This window comes from Prionailurus bengalensis, chromosome A3 (assembly GCF_016509475.1).
Source record: "Prionailurus bengalensis isolate Pbe53 chromosome A3, Fcat_Pben_1.1_paternal_pri, whole genome shotgun sequence".
In the NCBI taxonomy this organism is placed as follows: domain Eukaryota; kingdom Metazoa; phylum Chordata; class Mammalia; order Carnivora; family Felidae; genus Prionailurus; species Prionailurus bengalensis.
The window spans coordinates 46,167,057-46,183,528 of NC_057354.1; the positions used below are offsets into that span (position 1 = coordinate 46,167,057).

At 42.3% G+C, this 16,472-nt stretch overlaps 1 protein-coding gene across 1 annotated transcript in view; it reads left to right on the plus strand.

Annotated features, from left to right (window-relative positions):
• Window positions 1-2,216: 2,216 nt before the first annotated feature.
• Window positions 2,217-16,472, plus strand: part of KIZ (kizuna centrosomal protein) — a 142,593-nt gene continuing 128,337 nt past the window's right edge. Inside the window, exons 1-3 of the mRNA XM_043602995.1 lie at window positions 2,217-2,433; window positions 10,074-10,136; window positions 15,657-15,819. Coding sequence (XP_043458930.1) covers window positions 2,267-2,433; window positions 10,074-10,136; window positions 15,657-15,819 — 393 coding nt within the window. The 5' untranslated portion in view covers window positions 2,217-2,266. The remainder of the gene's footprint in view (window positions 2,434-10,073; window positions 10,137-15,656; window positions 15,820-16,472) is intronic.

A 16,472-nucleotide genomic window follows, 5' to 3' on the forward strand; every position in this document is an offset into this window, starting at 1 on the left:
GTACATGCTTGCCTGAAGATCACACATACACACACCCTTCCAGAACACATTTCAGGTCCCTACAACACCAACATTCTTTGTTCAAAGGGGCCTAACTTTCCAAGGCCTTTAAAGACCTCTTTCTTGGATCCTTCCTGTGAGGGTGACTATCACTGGTGTGCTCACCATCAGGCTTGATGCATGGCCAAGAAGAGACTAAGGTTGGAATGATGATAGATCTGGGACTTGTGGACTGGAGTGAGGGAGACACATTACTGCCTGTACGGGGAGCCCCTCACAGTGCAGGACTGAGCCTGGGGGTGATAAATAAGAGGGTAAGTTGGGGAATGAGTCACAGAACTAAATTACCCTGTGACTTTCCAGGTTCTTATGAAGGTACATTGGTCAAGGTTGGAGGAGAGAATATAGTTTATCTATAACCTGCCATCATGAGTTATAATTAATACTTCAAGAGACAGTACACAGGCCTCCATGTACTCTTGCCCTAGACTTGGCAAATACAAAGAGAAGGCTGAGTAACATCATAATTTTATGTTGCCAACCTTTAAGTGGTCCATCTGTCTTACTAATGATCAATTTTCTAGCTTAAGTCACACCTAAGAATAAGTGAAATTAATGACTAAGAAAAGAAGCCAAGTGAAGAATAAGAGAGTAAAGAAACTCTATACTGTAGTAGTTCCTTTTCTTCTGCACTGTGGGTTTAAATATGTTTGTTTTTCTGCAGGAAGTTTATCCCCCAAGATGATGATGATGATGATGATGATGATGATGATGATGATAAAAACTTACTATGTGTGGGGCCCTCTTATAAACATCACACACATTAATTAATTATTATAACAGTAGCATAGGTGGGTCCTGCACTAATAGCCTCCCTGTTTTACAAGAAGAAATCTGGGCATCAAGAGGGTAACTTGCCAGCAGGCACACAGCTGGGCAGAGGAAGAGGAGATTCAAGCCCAGGAGTCTGGGTCCAGAATCCATGAGGAAGGATTCACCAGGGCGTTTGTACACCGAGCTTGGTCTACACAAACAAATGCCTGCTTCATGAGCACCTAGTTAGCAACTTTTCCCTCTTCACCAACCAATAATGTCACCAGCATTAACCACAACCTTGGTCAGCATGGACTTTCAAGCAATGGGTTGTTCTACTGTCAGGGCTGAGAGCAGTTGCTTAGTATTTTGGGTTTTGTCTTTTTTTGTAGTGTTTTTTTTCTGCTTTTAAGTGTGGTAGGAAAACAAGTTTACCACAGTGCCTGGAACTCAGAAATCCTGAAAGAAGGGAGGGACAGCTCGGGGAGGAAGGAGAGAATGAGCTTTGGAAAATTCATGCAGTCTGATGCCAAAGGCAAAAATGATCAAGTGAGAGGCGCCTGGGTGGCTCAGTTGGTTTAGCATCCGGCTTGGGCTCAGGCCATGATCTCAGGGTTTGTGAGTTCCACCCGCGTATGGAGCTCTTCGCTGTCAGTGCAGAGCCCGCTGTGGATCCTCTGTCCGCCTCTGTCCGCCCCTCCCCCACTCATGCGCGCGCGTTCTCTCTCAAAAATTAATAAATATTAAAAAAAAAAATCAAGAAGGGGCGCCTGGGTGGCGCAGTCGGTTAAGCGTCCGACTTCAGCCAGGTCACGATCTCGCGGTCCGTGAGTTCGAGCCCCGCGTCAGGCTCTGAGCTGAGCTGATGGCTCAGAGCCTGGAGCCTGTTTCCGATTCTGTGTCTCCCTCTCTCTGCCCCTCCCCCATTCATGCTCTGTCTCTCTCTGTCCCAAAAATAAATAAACGTTGAAAAAAAAATTAAAAAAAAAAAAATCAAGTGAAGTGCTCCCGCCCAGCGGTGCCCCCACCCTCCCAGCCTCTATCAAGGTGGGGGGTTAGTAGTCAGGCCCACTTCTCACTTGTCCCTTACAGGGGCTCCTTGCCTCGGGGTGGTCTACGGTCTGCCTCAGGAGAATTCTGAAGGGTGAGAGGAAAGGGAGACTGCAGACTTCGGGCGGAGAGGCCAGGGCACCTCGGCCAAGCCGCGTCCTGCCTGGACACAAGCACTGAGCGAGCATCCGCCAGTCCCTTCGGAGACGACCCGCGCAGCCTTACAAGAGGCTCCGCCTCCTCCCCCGCCACCTCCCCGGCCCCTCCACGCCACCTCCCCCGCCCCTCCACGCCGTCCCGCCCCCCCGCGGCCCTCTGTCCCGCCCATCCACGGCGCCCCGCCCCTGCAGACCTACGCCCCGCCCCGCTGTGCGGCGGCCTGGGCCCTGTTTACCCGCGGTGCATGGTGGGGCGGTCGCCTGGGACAACCCAGCCACCCGACAGTCCCTTGGCGTCGCAGAGCGAGCGCGGCGGCGGTAGCATGCACCCGGCCTTCTCCTCCTCAGCGCCTCTGGCGAGCCCGGACTACTACGAGAGGCTGGGCCGCCTCCAGCACGGGCTGCGGGACAGGTACGGCCTACCCGGGGCGGGGGCGGGGAGTGGGCCCGGCCGAGGGTTAGCTGGTGCCCTAACCCCTGTTCCCTGCCACTCCCCGCGCCGTGTTTCCCAGGGCCCGGGTCCGCCCGCGACGCCCCCACCTCCCCGCCCCAAGTTCCTGGTGGGGCCTGGAGGACAAAGTTTACCAAATACCGTGGCCCACTGCCCACTTTATTGGAGGTCTCTGCAGGAAGATGCGGCCGCATCACTGCATGTGCCTAGAAGTGAGAGTGGAGTTCTCCTGCCTGTCACTCTCAATCACGCCTTGTGAATTTCTCTACTCCCCTTCTACACGCCTCCTCCCCTGTCTCTCTTCAAATTGTCATCCCACCCTGACAGCTGCACTGCATCAATGATGACAAGTCCAGGAACGCAGGCGGGGAGTGTGTGTGTGTGTGTGTGTGTGTGTGTGTGTGAAACATATGCAGGAAACATTTAAATGCAGGAAACATTTTGGGGAGGAACGAGGGCTGGCCAGATTTCCAGCAGAGGTGAAATTTACAGCAGAAGTCCAGCTTCCAGAGGGTTCATCATACTTTGATTAAGACATGAAAGATGAAAGCCACTGAAAACAGCTAGATCTGAGAGCACAGAGAGAAAATTATAAAGCAATTTACTATAAATACAAACATAAAAGATAAGTTGTTGGAACTATTATTTAGCTGCTAAATTAATTGGAGTTGGAAATCTCATTAGTTGACAAGAAAGGAAATAGATATTTGGATCACTTGATAAACAAAGCGTTTAATGAATGTTAAAAGTTACAAAATCATTTCAGTGAAGAGGAGAGCTTTGTGTGTGACAATTCTAAAATGACAACAATAATTACATGTAAAGGCAGGAGTATGTGGTTATGAAAAGGAATTATATTCATCTTATCCTAGATTTAATTCTTGTCAAATATTTATAGAGCATCCACAACAGGCCTCCATAATTGTCCTCACCATATTTTATCCCTCAGTCCTTTTCTATATCCTATTTTTCTTTCTGACATATTGCCACTCACCCACTCTGGGGACCTCCTCACCTCCAACTTAAAAAAAAATCACTTCCTGCAGTGCCTTCCATGTGGCAAGTATTGATCAACCCATTCTCTAAATTATGTGATCTCTATATTTTTGTAGCACTGTAGACAAGTGGCTCCTTGCTGAGATGCAAAATTCCAAGAGGACAGGAACCATATCTAGCTGGATCTTTAGCTGATAATAGAGTAGCTGAGGTGGAGGAGGAGCTTGACAAATGTTTGTTGAGTGAATGGTAGAAATCCCAAAGTCAACCATCCAGGGTCCAGCTGTTATGAATGTTTTATATACAACACTGTAGCCACCCATTGTCACTAAATCATGACCATTTTTAGTCAACCAGGAAAAGTGAACAGTATGATATTTCAAAGACAGTATTAAATGTTTGCACACACCTTATAGTTAAAAGAGAAGACACTGGTCTGCACATTAGTGCACCCAAAGTGCTTTTTGACTCTGTTTTGCTAGAAGAATAGCTTAGTTATCTAAGGCCTTTCGTTATCTCTTAGCCCAACTTCTTTTTTTTTTAAATGTTTATATTTAAGAGACAGAGTGGGGGACACAGAATCTGAAGCAGACTCTGAGCTGTCAGCACGCTTAACCAGCTGAGTCACCCGGGCACCCCTCTTAGCCCAGCTTCTAATTTTAAAATGTTACTGGTTCAAATGGCATTCTTGTTGAACTAAGTTCATTGTGAGTTATCATTTTTGCTTCCATGCTAGGAACACCTGGCTGCTTATAGTCCTTATGGTATAATAACTGTAATGATTAGTACTCACTTTATGTTTAACACTTAATGTTTTAACTGTTAAGCAAGGTGAGGCTGTTGAAATTATATAAGGAATTCAAGTCAGATTTTATAGCCTATTCACGGTTCTGCATTTGGAGGTTTTAAATTTATTTTTTTAGTTAGTACAAATCTGTTGCAGTGTGTATTCATATTTCATTTTAAAAGTCCATAACTATCTCCAATGCATAGTAAGCACAGAGGCAAATAACTTTAAGCACAGAGGCAAATAACTTTGGATACAGAGAAACTGCAGTAGACATGTGGAAAGTTGGTTTCTACTCTAGGAACAGTTGTGTGACCTTGAGTAGTTTGTTCAGCTTCTTTGAACCTTAGTTCTTCACCAGAAATGAAGAGCATTGAATTATATGTAAGGTAAGACCATAGGTTTGTTTTTTTTTTTTTTCTCTAGTAACTAGCTTCATACTAAAAAAGTTGAAATCTGTAGTTTTGCAGGGTGCCTGGGTAGCTCAGTCAGGTAAGCATCTGACTATGGCTCAGGTCATGATCTCGTGATCTGTGAGTTCAAGTCCTGCATTGGGCTCTGTGCTGACAGCTCAGAGCCTGGAGCCTGCTTCAGATTCTGTGTCTCCCTCTCTCTCTGCCCCTCCCCCGTGCGCTCTCTGTCTCTCTCTCTGAAAAATAAATAAACATTAAAAAAAAGGAATCTGTAGTTTTGCAAAGCAACAAGTAATGAATATCATTGTTTGTATCCTATTTGACTGTTTGAGTGCACTTGCTTTTAGTTTTGGTTTTTAACCAATTTCAGTGACTGCAAGGATTGTAAAACTTCAGAGTCCTTTTAAAATCTACATCCCTGGATCATCACAGCTGCTTTATCAGTCCAGAAATTTCCTGGAGGTGTGAGATTAAAAAAAAAACAACAAAACTTGCCCTTTTCTGGCCTTCTTAGAGCTGGGACATTGTGGTGTTAGCTGGTCTAATAACTGGGCCTTTCTCTTGTAAGTGGTATATTTCTAGCCCAGATTGTCTCAGCTGTGGTCACATGTAGGTGTACTTATATAGTCTTAATTTTTTCCTCTTTGTATATGGTGTTTTCTCTGCACTGTGGTGAAATCAATCATGGAATCTTAAAGAGCCTGCTGGAGTGACTCGTTACCGTGTGTGTAGTGCCACAAGCACGGTAGAAACATGTGAGTGGAATTGACTCTTATAATTATATAAAAACATCCCTTTAAAAGGCCCATTAACCAGCCCCAGTTCTTTCAATGCCAGTATTGATTCAGAGTGAGATATCATAATAGTCCAGAAATTGATTCTAAGATATTAGTTGAGTAAAGCTGAAGTTGGTGTTGAGGCAAAAACAGAATAACAAGTGGCTTAAAAGGAGAAAAGGGAACCATGTGGCTCTGCTGTAAAGACCACCCAGCTGTGTTAACCTTTGAATGGTCCAGGGGCACCTGGGTGGCTCAGCTGATTGAGCATCTGACTCTTGATTTTGGCTCAGGTCATGATCTCACAGTTGTGGTATCAAGCTCCATCTTGGGGCTCTGTGCTGAACCTGCAGCCTGCTTAGGATTCTCTCCCTCTGCCCTTCCCCTCCTGTGTGAGCTCTCTCTCTCAAAAAAACAAAAACAAAAACAAAAAACAGAGCACCTGGGTTGCTCAGTGGTTAAGCCTCCAACTTGGTTTTGGCCTAGGTCATGATCTCATGGTTCATGGGTTCAAGCCCTGCAATGGGCTCTGTGCTGACAGTGCAGAGCCTGCTTGGGATTCTCTCTTTCCCCTCTCTCTCTGCCCCTCCCCTGCGCGCGCTCTCTCTCTCTCTCTCTCTCTCTCTCTCTCTCTCAAAATAAACAAACATTAAAACAATGGTCTAGGTGAGGGGTGCAGGTGACGGAAACCATAGGCTATGGATACACATCCCAGGGCTGGTGTTTCAGATATTCTGAAATAAAGATTTAGTTGGGGCGCCTGGATGGCGCAGTCGATTAAGCGTCCGACTTCAGCCAGGTCACGATCTCGCGGTCCGTGAGTTCGAGCCCCGCATCAGGCTCTGGGCTGACGGCTCGGAGCCTGGAGCCTGTTTCCGATTCTGTGTCTCCCTCTCTCTCTGCCCCTCCCCCGTTCATGCTCTGTCTCTCCCTGTCCCAAAAATAAAATTAAAAAAAACGTTGAAAAAAAATTAAAAAAAAAAAAAAGATTTAGTATGTAAGGGTTGCAAGAGATCCTCCCTGTAAACCTTTCTCTGGCTTAAAAAAAATTTTTTTTAATGTTTATTTGTTTTTGAAAGAGAAAGAGCAAAAGAGGGGGAGGGGCAGAGAGAAAGGGACACAGAATCCGAAGCAGGCTCCCGGCTCTGAGCTGTCAGCACAGAGCCCGACACGGGTGCAAACCCACAAACCATGAGATCATGACCTGAGCCGTAGTCAGATGCTTAACTGACTGAGCCACCCAGGCGTCCCTCTGTGGCTTTTTATTGAGGCAAATGTTTTGTTTTACATCTTAAATTTAAACTAGAAATGAAGGACAGCATTCTGAAGCTCTGCAGTGTGGTGAGGAGGTTGGGGAAAGGGCCTGTGATTAAGAGTTAATGAGATTAACATTAGGTTGTCTGGAGCGGAAGGCCAGGAAGTGTTTGCGATTTTTCACCATATGAAGTGTCATAATAGAGAAGTGTGACCTGCAGATGTCTGTATGTACTAAAGACAGAGCAGGAACAAAGAAGTTTTATCTTTGTGATTAAAAAGAACTTGATGCACAGAAGGTGATGGATTTCCAAAAACGCTGTGGTTCTTTTTCACTAGAGGTCATAGGTGAATTTTTAAAATTATTTTTATTTTTAATTTTTTTAATGTTTATTTATTTTTGAGAGAGAGAGAGAGAGAGAGAGAGAGAGAGGCAGAGAGAAAGAGGGAGACACAGAATCCAAAGCAGGCTGATGTGGGTCTTGAACCCCTGAACTGTGAGATCATGACCTGAGCTGATGTCGGACGCTTAACTGACTGAGCCACCCAGGCACCTCAAAATTATTTTGAATTAAATTCAAGCTTACAAAAAAAGTTGCAAGTGTCTAGTATTCCCCTCACCCAGATTCCCCAACCCTTAACATTGTATTCCATTTTTTTCTATTTTGTCTATCAACCTGTTTAAAATTATTAGTCTTTTCTGAACCATTTGAGAACTACAGAAATGATGCCCCAATACTCCTAAAAATTAAGTGTCTATTTCCAAAAAGGGGATGCTCCCTTACGTGATTACCCTATAACTCTCCCAGTAAGAAAATCAACACTTATTGATACCAGTACCCAGACTCCAATAAAATTTCACCATGTGTCCATTTTGCCAACTGTCCCAAGGCTGTGTTTTTCCTTTAATGGTCCAGGCTCCCATCTGTGCACCCATGTTGCCATATCTCTTTAGTCTCCCCAGCCCCAGTCCGGAGCTATTCTTCAGTCATTCCCTGTCTAGTGTTCCTGAAAGTTCATAGAGTACAACTTTCATTCCAGAGGGTGATCCTCAAGCTGGGTCCATCTGATGGTTCCTCATGACCAGACTCTGATCACGTTTCTTGACAAGAATAGCATAGAAATGAAGCATGACATCAGGGGCACAAGGTCATAGATACACTTAGGGTCTTTCTGTATTTGTAATTTAGTGACAGCTAGCTGGCTGTCCAATCATTCATTCTATATGAGCTAAGTGTTGAACATGAAATCTTAGAAGAGGAAAAAGCGACTAATAAAAATTTCTAACATGGAAGCAATTATACCATATTTCCTTCATTTCTTTTCTAAGTTCACTCTTAGAAGATGAGAAAGTAAAGATCTGTGTGGAGCTACTACTTAAAAAAATGGTGTCTCTATGAATTTTTTCCTTGTAATCTTTTTTTTCCTTTTTAGGCATGGGCATACCCCAATTAAGGAATAGATTGTGGGGTACCTGGGTGGCTCAGTCGGTTAAGCGTCCAATTTCGGCTCAGGTCATGATCTCATGGTTCGTGGGTTTGAGCCCCACCTTGGGCTCTGTGCTGACAGCTCAGAGCCTGGAGTCTTCTTTGGATTCTGTGTCTCCCTCTCTCTCTCTGCTCCTCCCCCACTCATGCTTTGTCTCTCTCTCAAAAATAAATAAACATTAAAAAAAGAAAGATAGATTGTGTTGCCCAAGCCAAGGTTCAGTATTTGGATTTTGGACCCCATTTTCCCATTAACAGAATTTGGTTAAATGGTAGTTTCCATTCTAGATTATGCTAAGCAAAGAAATTTACTTATAATGCAACTAACAGAGTAACTTTTGAGATTTTTTTTTTAGAAGGGAAAATATATCTGAAGGAAAACGGAAACTAATAATTAAGAGGTCCAAAATGGAATGTGGGCTCAGCCCCTTTCCCTTAGCAGGCCACCTGAGGTCACCTTCTGTTTGGATATGTCTTTGATTCACAGTCTTTTTCTTTTTGGTTTTTTTTTTTCTTGGCATTTTTCTTGCAGACATTATGTGATTTCTCTTTTGGCCTTTAGTTAGTATTAATTTAGATTAGCAATTTGGCTTCAGTGGAAGCTGGTATGTTGGTGGTAGAACAGAACCCCCCATGGTCAAACCCCCCAAGGGCTCTTTCTGGGATTGGGATGGCTAGTCCTGTTCAGCAGCTTTACCCCATAGCCCCTTGGCTTTGGTTATTGCCACCTCGTCTGCTGCCCAGTTTCCCTTCCCTCTTATCAGGCTTGGGCATATAGGTGTGCAGGGTAAGGTCTGTCCTCTAGCTTACTGCCAGCAGTCACCTGAACAACACAAGCTAATAAATCTTTAGTGGAGTAGCTCCATGGAATGGCAGTCAGTGACAGATCATGATGTTACAAAGATATAGAAAGAAATTCCTCCAAATTTGAAGTAATTGTGTTAGGGGACTTGATCTTTATTAAATTTGAATGGGGTTGGGCCTACTTTTCAGAGACTTGGCTCTACCCAAGTCTGGTTGGGAGTAGAACAAGCCACCAATCTTCAGTCCAAGGTGGATTTGTGGAAGTGTGGTGTCTTGACCTGGCAGGGCCCCTATCATGCATATGCCACTGTCCAGAGAAATCTGGCCATATTATATTTTATGTATTCATGTTTCTTATTGTCTGTCCTTCCCCACTTCTCTCTCTCAAAAAAAAAAAAAAAAACAAATACAAAAACAAATTCAGGGCACTTGGGTGGCTCAGTGGTTAAGCCTCCAACTCGGTTTTGGCCTAGGTCATGATTTCATGGTTCGTGGGTTCAAGCCCTGCATTTGGCTCCATGCTGACAGTGCAAAGCCTGCTTGGGATTCTCTTTTTCCTTCTCTCTCTCTCTGCCCCTCCCCTTCTCTCTCTCTCTCTCTCTCTCTCTCTCTCTAAATAAATAAATAAATAAATAAATAAATAAACAAACATACATACATTAAAACAATGGTCCAGGTGAGGACTAGAATGTCACCTGCTTGACAGCAGAGGCCTTGGTTGTCTTGTTCCCCATGTTAGTCTTCAGGACTAGAACAGTGCCTGGCTCATCATGGCACTCAAGAAATTCTTATTGAATGAATGAATCTACCTTCCAGTCTTTTCTTAGTGCATTTCCCCCATTTACTTTGAAAATCTTGTTCTTTTTGCTTCATATTGGTATCATTTTGCTTTCTAGACTCCCATGGTGACTACCAAATGTTTTTGTGACTTGAGTTTCAATCAGCTGGCATTTTCTGCTTCTTAGAGAGTCCAGAGATGCATTCTCACAAAGGTGTAATTTCAAAAGAGATCATGTTCTAAATCCAGCTGCTTATTACTTATCAGTGTAATTTATTCATAAAGTGTTTTCTTTCTATTTTATAGTGAAAAAAAGAGACTGGACCTGGAAAAGAAACTTTATGAATATAATCAGTCTGATGTATGCAGGTAAGATGTGATAGTGGGAATAGTTTTTAAACCAATTGGCATATGTTAATCAAAAACGTGTAACCCTAATGTATGTTACAGATACCATAATTGCAATACTTTTACCATTCTCTTATGTCTAATATGTAATCATTTCAAGTAAATACTGAAATTTAATATAATCACTATCAAATGTAGGAATAAATTTGGCTAAATTTTGTGTAAGATGATTTTATTTTCGCTATTTGGTATTCGTGGTATTTCAGAATCTATTTTGCTTAAATGTCTGAGGAATAAGATGCATCATAGTCTTTATCTTTTTGATCACAATTTAAACACATTGAGCCTGTGTAATGATTAAGGCATAATGACTCTAGCTGACCTTTCAACAAACTGTTGAAGGCAGGGTTACGTGATGTCTCATTTGTTCATGGATATTTGACAATGCCTGTGAAAATTATTATGAGCAATGGATAATATAAATGTTGTCCTTTCCAGGTTACTTAATCTGAAGAGCCAACTTTTAATATTTTTAATTCTATTTTATGTAAATTGAACTTCATCCTTAACCCAAATGTGTGGTATTACCTCCAATATTATTCATATGAAAAATTTCTGGCTATGATAGCATTAATTTTGTGATTTAGCCACATCATAAGATGAGTGAGAAATGAAAACACCTCATCCAGAAGAGAGATTTAAAACCAAATCACCCATCAGGTCCATTTATTTCCTCCTATGCAAAATTATTCTTTGGTTTTAGGATTGAGTGTACTTCGAAGGATACCAGTCATGGTGGACATTGATATGTCCCCAGTAGTTCTAGAAGAGACAAGAAGCCAGTAAAATAGTGTAAGGAATAGCAGTGTTATGGATGCCATGGCCTCAGAAGTGGGCCCAAGTCTGAGAGCATCTGTGGCAGCTGCCATTTTTCTAGACTGCAGCTAAGAGGGTGGCCAATGGAGTGTAGACTTTTCCTGCAGCCTGTTTGGGGGCAGCTTCCTGGCATAATGGTGATGGGAAGGGGGAGGTGAGAAGAGACTGGAGACTTTTAGCAAGATGTCAGTTTGCTGAGTCTGTTCCCCTCTTGTTTCCTAGAAGACCGAGGGTATGATTGGCTAAAAAATATCCTTTCTTTGCCCAACAGGATAAAATCCAAACTGTCTAACATGGCTGTTTCAACCTGGTTTCCCCCCGAGAAGGCAGTCTGAGATAAGGGTTTGTATGTAGATGGTAGTTTATTTTAGGAAGTGGTCACATAAAACTGGCAAGCAGGGCTGGGAAGAATGAAATAGGAGCTGGTCACTGCTATGGGCACCTGGGGCTCCATCCTTTTAGATCTTCCGAGGAGCCATGTAGATTGCCTCTCTGCTCCTCACAAGTGTTCACTCAAGAGAAGGAAGGGGGGCCATTTACCTATCCATAATCCCACACTGGACAGGGCCACCAGGGAGGTGTTAACTCCTTCTCACATCCATGCTGCAAACACAGAGAAGCAGCCCTGGAAAAGCAAGATACCAGGTGCTACCATGGCTGGAGAGGAAATGCTGGGCCAGGAGGATGTAAGGAGGGCCTGAGAAGTATCCGGAACAACAGCTTACCAGACCCTCCATTATCTTCCCCTGGTTCATTTTCATCATCATCCTCTTTCACTGGCCTCCACTAACATGTTACACAGAATCTTCAGTGTCTGAAGCATGACAAGGACTTTCGTAGTATCATGTAAGCAGGTGGGTTTTGTTACCAGGGACTTCTGTTCAGTCTGAGCCCCACCAGCAGTTAGCCATGTGCCATTAGGATAATTACTTCAACATTCTGTACCTCCATTCCTTTATCTGTCAAATGGGGATAATGGTAGCTATGAGGACTTAACAGAGCCTTAAAGCAGTATCTGGCCCTGTGTAAGAGTCAATAATTTATTATTTGTTGCTATTTTTAAAATCAGTATTACTGTTATTCTTCTTAATTATTGCCTTTAAGCTTTCCAACATGCTATTTCCCCTGACTGAGTGTTTCCCCTCATCTTCTCACCCTTGCTTTCCCCAGTTTTGGGTTTAATTCTCACCCACCCTTCATGTCTAAACTAAAAATTAATTTCTGTTGGGAAGGCCTTCCTGACCCCTTCAACTGGGTCAGATTGCCCACTCTGTAAGAGTCCTTGGCAGTTTTCCCTCGTAGCATTTATCACACTGCATTGGACTCCTCTAATTTTTTGTTTTCCCTGTTGACTAGTGAGTGGCTTTCCTATTCACAGTACTGCACATATGAATGACTACACGAGTGGGTGGATGACTGAAGTGGTGAGCTTTGAAGGTTCATGTGGGCAGGAATGAAACTAGACTTTGGGTGGAGAAGGCATGGTTACTATTGTATGTACTCCAGCTGGACACTGGCCACCACCAGCAACTTCACCAGGTGCCTGCATGTGGAAGACAGTATGTTAGGTTCCACCTCCATTATTGTCGCTCAACGTCGAAAGTGGAAGACATGGGCAACAATAAAACCAGTTTTAAGTTTTTTTTGTTTCAGAAGGAAAAATGGGGACAGCCAACCAAGGTCAAAAGCACAAAATTATTAGCATGATAAAGAATTTCTTGAAAATTTTTCGCTTAGGTGTAGAGGTTTAAGGTCTATTGCTGATGAATTTTTTTCCATTTCCTTATTTCTTTTTTTTAAATTTATTTTTTAAATTTACATCTAAGTTAGTTAGCATATAGTGCAACAATGATTTAGGTGTAGTTTCCTTAATGCCCCTTACCCATTTAGCCCATCCCCCCTCCCACAACCCCTCCAGTAAACCTCTGTTCTCCATATTTAAGAGTCTCTTATGTTTTGTCTCCCTCCCTGTTTTTATATTATTTTTGCTTCCTTTCCCTTATATTCATCTGTTTTGTATCTTAAAGTCCTCATATGAGTGAAGTCATATAATATTTGTCTTTCTCTGACTAATTTTGCTTAGCATAATACCCTCTAGTTCCATCCACGTAGTTGCAAATGACAAGATTTCATTCTTTTTGATTGCCGAGTAATACTTCATTGTGTGTGTGTGTGTGTATGTGTGTGTGTATGTATGTATATATATATATATATACACACACACACACACACATACATACACTTTTTTATCCATTCATCCATCAATGGACATTGGGCTCTTTTCGTACTTAGGCTATTGTCGATAGTGCTGCTATAAACATTGGGTGCTTCAAAGCACCATACCTGTATCCCTCGGATAAATGCCTACTAGTGCAATTGCTGGGTCATAGGGTAGTTCTATTTTTAATTTTTTGAGGAACCTCCATACTGTTTTCCAGAGTGGCTGCACCAGTTTGCATTCTCACTAGCAATGCAAAAAAGATCCTTTCTCCACATCCTTGCCAACATTAATGTTAGCCATTAATGCATTAATGTTAGCATTAATGGCATTAATGTTAGCCATTCTGACAGGTGCAAGGTGGTATCTCATTGTGGTTTTGATTTGTATTTCCCTGATGATGAGTGACATTGAGCATTTTTCATGTGTCGGTTGGCCATCTGGATGTCTTCTTTGGAGAAGTATCTATTCATGTGTTTTGCCCATTTCTTCACTGGACTATTTGTTGAGTTTGAGAAGTTCTTTATAGATTTTGGATACTAACCTCTATCTGATATGTCATTTGCAAGTATCTTCTCCCATTCCATTGGTTGCCTTTTAGTTTTGCTGATTGTTTCCTTCGCTGTGCAGAAGCTTTTTGTTTTGATGAGGTCCCAATATTTCATTTTGCTTTAGTTTCTCTTGCCTCCAGCGACATGTTGAGTAAGAAGTTGCTGCGGCCAAGTTGAAAGAAGTTTTTGCCTGCTTTCTCCTTGAGCATTTTGATGGCTTCCTGTCTTACATTGAGGCCTTTCACCCATTTTGAGTTTATTTTTGTGTCTGGTGTAAGAAAGTGGTCCAGGTTCATTTTTCTGCATGTCATTGTCCAGTTTTCCCAGCACCACTTGCTGAAGAGACTGTCTTTATTCCATTGGCTATTCTTTCCTGCTTTGTCAAAGATTAGTTGGCCATACGTTTGTGGGTCCATTTCTGGGTTCTCTATTCTGTTCCGTTGATATGAGTGTCTGTTTTTGTGCCAGTAGTTGCTGATTAATTTTTAATATCTGCAGCATGTTTGTGAATCTGTTTTTGACAGTGAACTTTTTTGTGCTTTTCATCTTAGTTTTCCTTGATAGAAGAACATGAAAATTGTGAGCACTGAGTAATGTATAGAATTATACTCCTGGGGCGCCTGGATGGTGCAGTCGGTTAAGCGTCCGACTTCAGCCAGGTCACGATCTCGCGGTCCGTGAGTTCGAGCCCCGCGTCGGGCTCTGGGCTGATGGCTCAGAGCCTGGAGCCTGTTTCCGATTCTGTGTCTCCCTCTCTCTCTGCCCCTCCCCCGTTCATGCTCTGTCTCTCTCTCTCTGTCCCAAAAATAAATAAACGTAGAATTATACTCCTGAAACTAATATTACATAGTGTGTTAACTATACTTGAATTAAAATATATACTTGAATTATTAGATACTTAATAAAAATGTTGAATTATTTTATTGAACTAACAATAGAAATGCTTCATATCACGTACTCTTATGGTATAAAATTTGTGAAGAAGAAAGAGCTAGAACATGCAGGGTTGGTTCTGTGGGAAGAGTGGGCTGCACAACTTGAGCCATTCAGTGTGCCTTTTCATTTGTTTATTCATTATTCATTCATTCATTCACTCATTCATTTTTTGAGCGAAAGTACATTGGAGCAGGGGAGAGGGGCAGAGGGAGACAGAGAGAGAATCTTTAGCAGGCTCCACGCCCAGGGTGGAGCCCGACACAGGGCTCAGTCTCATCGATCTCGGGATCATGACCTGAGTCAAAATCAAGAGTTGGACGCTCAACTGACTGAGCCACCCAAACACCCGAATGTGTGCCTTTTGTTTTACACTTTGGATGAGAGTCTCTAAAGGTTTTGTTTACAATTTGAGTAGAGTCACAGCCTATATATTATCATAAAATATTTTAAAATATAGTAGGTTGTTGCAGTTCCTGATAAAATTTTAATATTATCTAAAGGAGAACTTTTTGGGTATTTTAAATTTTAGAATTTCTCAATGTTTATGGATTGTGGTTTATAGTTTGATTCTATTTCCATATGAGCAGATAGTTCTGAAATTGTCTGCCATAAAAAGAATGCTAATGGACTATTCATCCGACCATGGCCACATAGCCACCGCTCTTGAAACCACATTTAATATTGAGAAAGAAATCCATATAAATCTTTATTGTGTGAATGTTATAATGTAGTCTTGTATACATTTCTCAGGAGAGTTATGCCTGGATGTGATACTCAGTGATGTTGCATTAATTTCTTCTAAAAATGTGTGTACATTCTGCTCTTTAGCTTTCAGTGTTTAGTTAGGTAAAGTATCTCAGAAAACATTGTCTCATTAACAATTTTGTTTGAGAAAAATCTCTTTCTTTGATTTGTTAGTGTCTAACTGCATAATTTACAAATCTGCTTTTATTTTTCTAGAGTTAAGCTGAAGTATGTGAAACTAAAGAGATACCTGAAGGAAATATGTGAATCAGAAAAGAAGGCTCATACTCGAAACCGAGAATATTTAAAGCGATTTGAGCATGTCCAAGCTCATGTTGGACACTTTACTACAAATACAGAGAAGCTTCAGGAACTGAAGGTAACATCTTGTTTTTCACTATATTTCTCTTTATCTCTCTTTCTTTTGCTAAAATTGGAAGGAAGTAACAAGCACTAAGTTTCAGATCAGTGGTGGTCATTAGTTGTTCATCCATAAGAGAATTGCTCATTTTCTCTGTGATTTACCATGTGGCCAAATTTTGATCAGGGAACTTGAAATTGAATTTTCTTAGATTCTACTTTAGTTGAGGAATTAATGGAATATCTGTACTTTGTTATACTGCACAAATAATTAACTTGTAACAGACATGGGCACTAGTCACTACGTGGCACGTGGTATTTGGTGGCTTCATGACTGAATTTGAGCAGCATTAGGGTTCTCTCCAGAGACCGTTTCCTTCTTTAATGGGTTTTTTCCCTGGGCTCCTCTGTTCCCATCAGGCAGTGTGTTGGGAAACACTGAGGGTAGAACTGGCCCCATGGAATTCACCTTCATACTCCTCATCTGTGCGACCCAGAGCAACTGCTTTCTGCAGCCCTCTCTGATTATGGTATCTCGTTCCTTTAAGGTGCTGGGCAACCTTCTCCTCCACAGATTATGCCCAGTGAGGAGGGCTAGGCCTTTTTTCTCTAAGCAGTTGTGCTGGCCAAGGGTTGTTGCTCATGTTAACCCAACAAAATACTGGTTATAGA